Source organism: Palaemon carinicauda, chromosome 29, assembly GCF_036898095.1.
Source record: "Palaemon carinicauda isolate YSFRI2023 chromosome 29, ASM3689809v2, whole genome shotgun sequence".
Lineage (NCBI taxonomy): Eukaryota > Metazoa > Arthropoda > Malacostraca > Decapoda > Palaemonidae > Palaemon > Palaemon carinicauda.
The window spans coordinates 12,055,204-12,062,035 of record NC_090753.1 but is presented as its reverse complement, the minus strand read 5'-3'; the positions used below and the strand labels follow the sequence as shown (position 1 = coordinate 12,062,035).

At 40.1% G+C, this 6,832-nt stretch overlaps 1 protein-coding gene across 1 annotated transcript; it reads left to right on the top strand.

Moving 5' to 3' along the window:
- The first annotated feature begins 5,863 nt into the window (after positions 1 to 5,863).
- On the top strand, positions 5,864 to 6,352 carry LOC137622409 (uncharacterized). The gene has a single exon (XM_068353021.1). The coding sequence runs from the start codon at positions 5,864 to 5,866 to the stop codon at positions 6,350 to 6,352; it is 489 nt and encodes a 162-aa protein (XP_068209122.1).
- The last annotated feature ends 480 nt before the right edge of the window (positions 6,353 to 6,832 follow it).

The following is a 6,832-nucleotide window of genomic DNA, read 5'->3' as shown; positions in this document are numbered from 1 at the left end:
TTGGGATGGGTGATATTTCAGACTTAGCTGTTCAATTGTGGTTACTTTCCAATATATTTATTTTTCTTTTGTTCACATATCTACCGAATAGGATCTTACACTGTTTTGTCGTCAAAAGTTGATTCAAGACATCTCGTTTACCCTCCTAAATAATTTTTGTATTTTTCTCCTCGGGTACGTGTTATGTGTTGGTGGTGATGGAAAAGACATCGACGAGTAACTTGTAAATATATCTAGTACCAACTGGCAGCTTTGTTGCCTCTTTTAATCGGACAAAGATGAACATTTACAATCACCAAAGGAGGAAGGAATTTTAGGACTCGAAAAAGACCTAAATGGCTTCAAAGAAGTCAATGCTGTATCTTCTGGTATTGCAGCGTCGGTGGAACAACTCGACGATGGTTAGGGAATAGCAAACACGCTTCGATCGAATAATTTCAAATGCTACAAAACTTTTTGAAGCTGCTGCAGTAGTTGTCGTATGAAGAGACTGCGTCAAAAGCAGGAAACTATTGCATATGCTTCACCCAAAAAAATGCGATCAGCTTGGACTTCTCTTGGAGCAGGAAAAGGTAAAATATCCTGTGTCATCTACGATTTAGCCCACATGAACAATTTACGCAAGGTAGCAACTAATAAAGTTAATGCCAACCTTAAAAGCTGCACAAAGTTGAATAATAATTTTCAGTTCATTGGGAAACTTGGTGAACAACCTGCCAATGCCCATGCTGGTGACACTTACTATCATGTTAAATGTTACTTACGTCTTCGAGATTCTGGACGTGCTGTACAAAGCCGAGCTTGCACAGGCCCTTCTCAATCTCAGTTGGCCCCAATCGCTCTGGCACAAATAATAGCCATTGTTGAGGATCTTGACTCAGTGTTTAAGCTCCCCTCTCTTCGTCACATGTATCGGGCACTGATGGAGGAACAAGGGAGTCCATGTCTGAACACCAGGGAGCCACATTCAACATGATTTAAAGATCATCTTCTGGATCATCTTCCTAAATAGGGTGAGTTTGCACAAGGGAAAGAAATATACATTTCTAATGCCACTAACGTTGCTGACTTAGGTAAAAAAGCCAATGATACCCTGCTTAACCAAGATGATGCTTTATTGTTGATGCGGGCTGGGGTGATTTTATGCAAGCTTTTTCTTATTAAGCATAAATCATTCAATGGGTCATTTTTGGCAGGCTACCTTACTGCTCTTGTACCAGAGGAGGTTTGGAGCTTTATAAATGTAATTCTTCATGGTCCATCCATCCTGCGAGATCAAAGAAATATTGAAATGGATAATCATATACAAGGGAGGACAAGGATTGCATGCGTTATTTCACAGATTGTCATTTACAACACCTACCATGATACACACCATGTCACTAAGACAAGCACCATACGACACAGAGTAGAGCATGAAACCCCATTTGTTCTGTACAAAGGCCTAAAAATGCACGGAGAAGCACGACTGATGAAGCAGATAGAAAATGTTCACCAAGACGGAATATTAGTGTCCTATGATCGTGTGATGCAGGTAAAATGAGCTATCCCACGAGCAGTGTGCAAGCGTCATACTGAGGATGGAGTTGTGTTGTGTTACCAACATACATGAGCAGGAATGTATTTCTGACCTATGACATGTACAACTTGGATAGTCACAGCAAAGGGAACTTTTCTCTGGATGAATTTCCTGGCCCGGTTTTGAGTGCAACCAACCTTCTATCTTGGGAAAACCAGGGTGAACAGCAAGATCCTATTTAGCTAGACTTCTCTGATACATCTCTACCCCAACTTCCTGACTCATATGCTATTGTACAACCAGTAAACCTATCTAACTACCCTTTGTTTCTACCCAGAAACACCAATGGGCAACTTCGACCAATTAACAACTTCAGAGACGCAGTCAAGTGGAAGGAAAAACCTTGGATGAAACACGTTGCCACGGTACTAGAACATAACACAATTTCAGCTGATGAAGTTATCCCTTGGTCAGGGTATAAGTTTTGCCACTTTTTTCCAGAAAAAGCAGCTTCTACACCCATGACAAAGCATGCAATGCAACTCACTATGCAAGGTACACAGTTTCTGAATCTTGACCAAACTGGTGTCCTTGGTGCCGATCAGCCAGTTTATGAAATAGCAAAGCAACTGCAATGGACATTACAGACATTCTTGGATAAAAAGAGCTGGTTTGGATGATCTGAGCTTCGCATATTGAAGACAAGATTCATCAGATGATTGGAAAGCTACTAAGAGACTCAGGATGGACGACAGTACTTTCTCAAGTACAGGTTCTGACACCTGCACGTGCACAGTCATTCCTTGTTGAGCATCAAAACAAACTTAAACGTTACCCGCACCAGGTACCTCTGATGTCCCTTCATCTCCTGAAGAACAAGACCTATTCAGCGTACTCTTCCGAGTCTCTCGAGGCACCACAGTCACAGGAAAATTGGGATGAAATCAAAAGAATAGAAACCCCAGAGTTCAATTATTGGTCCACCACCATGGAGCTTGAGCTGCTCTTGTGCCACTTTATCCGTTTTCTGAGCGAGGGGGATTATCTTCTCTATGTCCAAGTATGTGATGAATTTTGTCCATGGTTTCACGTGATGGACCACACTAACTATGCGAGATGGCTGCTAGTACATGTTCGGGATATGATACAGCTAGCTGAGAGTCACCCAGATGTACATGCAGAATTTCTGAAAGGCAACTTTGCCGTTCAAAGGTCAATACATAAGTTCAGCCTTATTGAAAGGATCAGTCTCATGAACAGTCGAACAAGAGCCTTCAAGCACATGGTGGGGCTGCTGGGATTTACGAAAATCGTGAAGTGTTTACACTTTGCATGTTGACAGGCCTAGATTGTTCCCGGTGTGTTTAAGAGTTTGAGATGGTTTTAGACAGCCGGAGCTCAATCACTGCTAACCTTGAAGAGACACGGAGCTTACAAGTAAAATACAGAGAGATGTCCTGTCATTTGCTGAAAGTATCAAAGAGCTAGGAAATTTTTTTGTTGCTGGTTTGGAACTTGTTGAGCTTGACACATAAGAAATCATGGATCAAGAAGTCGTCTCATCTCTCTGACAAGTCCATCAAATTGGCAAAGATTTCCATGAAAAATGTGTTACACAAACAATCGATAAGCAACTGTGTCAGTGTCCAACATTATCCGACGTGACAACATCCTGACCTTTGCTAATCGACCTGACTTATCCATGAAAGACATCAAAGCCAGAGGTATACAGACGAAAAAAATTACTCTTGTCACACAACTCTTCCTGTCACTTCAATCACGACCAGATGCTGATATGGAAGAGTTTTCGCTTTGAAAATCAAAGGGAACCACCATGTTTGGCTGACCATAGCTCACTTAGATCCGGCAGCGAGTCTGATATTCTGGAATGCATAAAATTTCCAACTGGTCGGTCATCTCAAGCTTGGTGTGCAACGATTGTTGTGCTGGACATGGCATCAGTTATTTACATGATGCAACCTACATCAGCAAAACACATTTGCCGGGTATGCTACACAACATATGATCCTGTTCTTGAAATCACAGATAAATCCAGCAGTTTCCCGTATTGATGCCATATTGGACACCTATTCAGAAGAAAGTTTGAAGTCCCTCAAACATCAATGTCGTGGTACAGGTCCATGAACTAGGGTTGGAAGTGGCAGCACACGGATCCAAAAATATGACTGGAACAGAAGATCCCTCAAGAACAACGACAACAAGAACGAGTTTTACATTTTCCTTAGTGAGGAGATAGTCAAGAATGACTGGGGCGGGAAACTCAAGCTCAGTACTAAAGGTGAAAATGTTTTACCCAACATTCAAGCCGATGTCTCAGCACTCCAACCTTGTAATGATGCCGAGGCCGATACGAGGATATTCCTTCATCTGGCACATGCTGCCATCAGGGGCCACAATATAGCTATTGTTTGTACTGTCGATAGTGATGTGGGGGTCCTTGCCATAAATTTATTTGCAAGCCTTAGATTCTTGGAGCTCTGGGTGTGTTTTGGGTGTGGCAAAAAAGTCTGTGGAATCTCCATCCATGACATCCGCGCTCACATTCGACCTTCCAGATCTCTACGTTGCTGCTTTTCCATGCAATAACAGGGTGTGACACGACATCAGAATTCCTTGGATGTTGTAAAAAAGCTGCTTGGACATTTTGGCAAAACACTCCAGGACTCACAGAAACACTGATGGCATTGACCAATAATCCAAACCTCCTCAGCCTCGATTCTCTACACATGCAGAATCTGGAACGAATTGTGGTCATCATGTACAGCAAGAGATATGGACTGACCAGGGTAAACGAAGCTAGAATTCATTGTGGAGGATCAATTTTTATTTATTTAACTTTCTTTATTTTTTGCCAAATCCTGAGAGAGAGAGAGAGAGAGAGAGAGAGAGAGAGAGAGAGAGAGAGAGAGAGAGAGAGAGAGAGATAGTCACTGTATTGATTGTTTGTTGTCAGAAAGACTGTTGGAATAATTGTCTGTTTTTTTTTAGTTAGGTTAGGACAGTGTAAATGTTTCAGAGTGAATGTTTTTTTTTTTATTGACTGCGACTTGAGGCAGTTGTGTGAATGCTGGACTATTATCGTTATTATATTATTTCAACCATCATGAAAGTGTTCAATTATTTTCTGAGTAAGTACAGTTTGTTTATATTTGCTAAGAGTGATTCTGAATAATAGAAAGTTTATTAATTATCTTTTATTAAAGTGCAATAGTTTAGTTGGCTAGGAGTGTTTGTAAATGTTTAGATTTTTATTTCCAGGCCGTCATTCCTCCTTTGAATTACTTATTCCTTTTGAGAGCAAAATTTTGTTTGATTGAAGATAGTGTTGATGGCCTGGATTGTTCTAAAGGATTTCCATTTGACTGCTCTTTGAAACGGAAGACCTATTGATCACTGGACTTTGATTTCTTTTTTTGATCTGTTTACTACAGCTGATGATGCTTATGATGATGAGGACGACTTATTGGAATGGAAATTTGAATACACTAATGTCAAGTTGATAGGAAAAGGTTGATTTTGCATTCAGTAGGATTGACTGATAGTTAGTGTTGCCATAGTGGGGCGTTGCAACCAAGTTTTGGCGGTGGGCTTTAAAGGATTGTTAGCCCTTGTGTGGATGTAGGTGTCCACACACATATATCATATGTTCTAGTTTTTTTGTTTATTGGTTTTTGTCAGTGTTAAGTTTTTGTGATTTATTTTAAGATTTTATTGAATAGAGTTTATTTTAGTATTAAGTGATTACTATATTTTTAAGGTTATAGTTATAAGTGTGGTTGCTGGTTTTTTTTTCGTTAGAATATTGTAGACTATAAGGAAATCTAGTTTTAAGGGAATGTTTAGTTTTTTTTTTTACCTTTCGTTAAAGAGTCTGGTTTAGATAATGCAAGGGGAAAGTTTGTATTGTTGAGATAATTGGTTCAGTGTGTGGGGCTTGTTTTGAAACATACTGCCACATTATTTTGGCGCTCGAACAGGGACAGCCGAGGTGGGATTGAACCACACTCGTTTACAAAGGTTTTATTTAGGATTTTGGAACAAAATTGATGACAATGGAAGGTATAGTAAAGGCTTTGGAGGAGGAACTGAGGCAGTATAAAGAACGGGAGCAGAAACTGATAGTTGAGAAAGAGATGTTGCTAGTAGAGAATGAGAAGTTGAACTGTGAACATGAGGCAATGCAAAAGGAGCTTAGGGAGTTGAAGGGAACAGTAGAGAGAGTGGAAGAAGGGTTAGAGATTAGGATGCAAGAGAATGAGAGTCGAATGGATGAGCCTATGGATAAACAGTTTGGCGTGGGGAATGAATATGATTAAAGAGTTCATGGGTGAAGGTGCAGTCGGAGGACTGGCCTCTGCTACGGGTAAAGGGTTGCTGGTGGAAGAAAAGGATAAGGTAAGTAATAATGAGAAAGTAAATGATAGTGATAACAATAGTGATAGTGAAGTTAAAGAGACTAGGTATAGTAAGGATGAACCGAAAGGTGAGAGGAAGGATGAAAGGATAGGTAAAAGTGATGTGAAGAAAGAGAATAAAAAGTGTCAGGATGAGAGCAAGTATGATTGTGAATGGGAGAAAGTGGTGAGTAAGAAAAGGGCTAGGAAGAGTATAATCAATGATAGGAGTATGAGTGTGGAATTAGATTCTTTATATTCTAGCGAGGAAGTAGGAAACAAGAAGGAAGGTAGCAGTGATGATAGCAGTGAGAATAAATGTGAGGTGTGTAAGAATGTGTTTATGAGAGAGGTACCTCGGTTTGAAAGGTTCAATGAGCATAGTAGTAGGGATGTACACGAGTCTTTAAAGGAGTGAGAGAGGTATTGTCAGGATAAGTATGGTGTTAGTAAGAGAGTTTGGGCTAGGGAGCTAGGAGAATATTTGACTGGGTATTTGCTGACGATGTATGGTGTGATAATGAGTGTGGGGGATGTTGAATATTATCGATAGTATGAAAGGTAGGATAACTGAGCAGGTAAAATGTATGAAAGGGTGTGTTAAGTATAGCCGTGAAAATTATTTTGATGAGGCTTGGATGAATGTGGATGAGGCTATTTCTATGTATGGATGTCAGAGATGAAGGTATAGAGTTAATGAGGAAGTTTTTGGCGACAGTACCTGGGAACGTGTGTTAATTTATTAATTTGAAAAGGAAGGAAATAATGAGGTGGACGCAAGAGAGATTGACATGGGATGGTGTACTAGAGATAGTTGAGGATTATAAGTTAGATAGGTGCATGAAAGAATGTAAATCTGTGAGTGTAAGAACTGGAATGGAAGAAAATGAAATAGAAA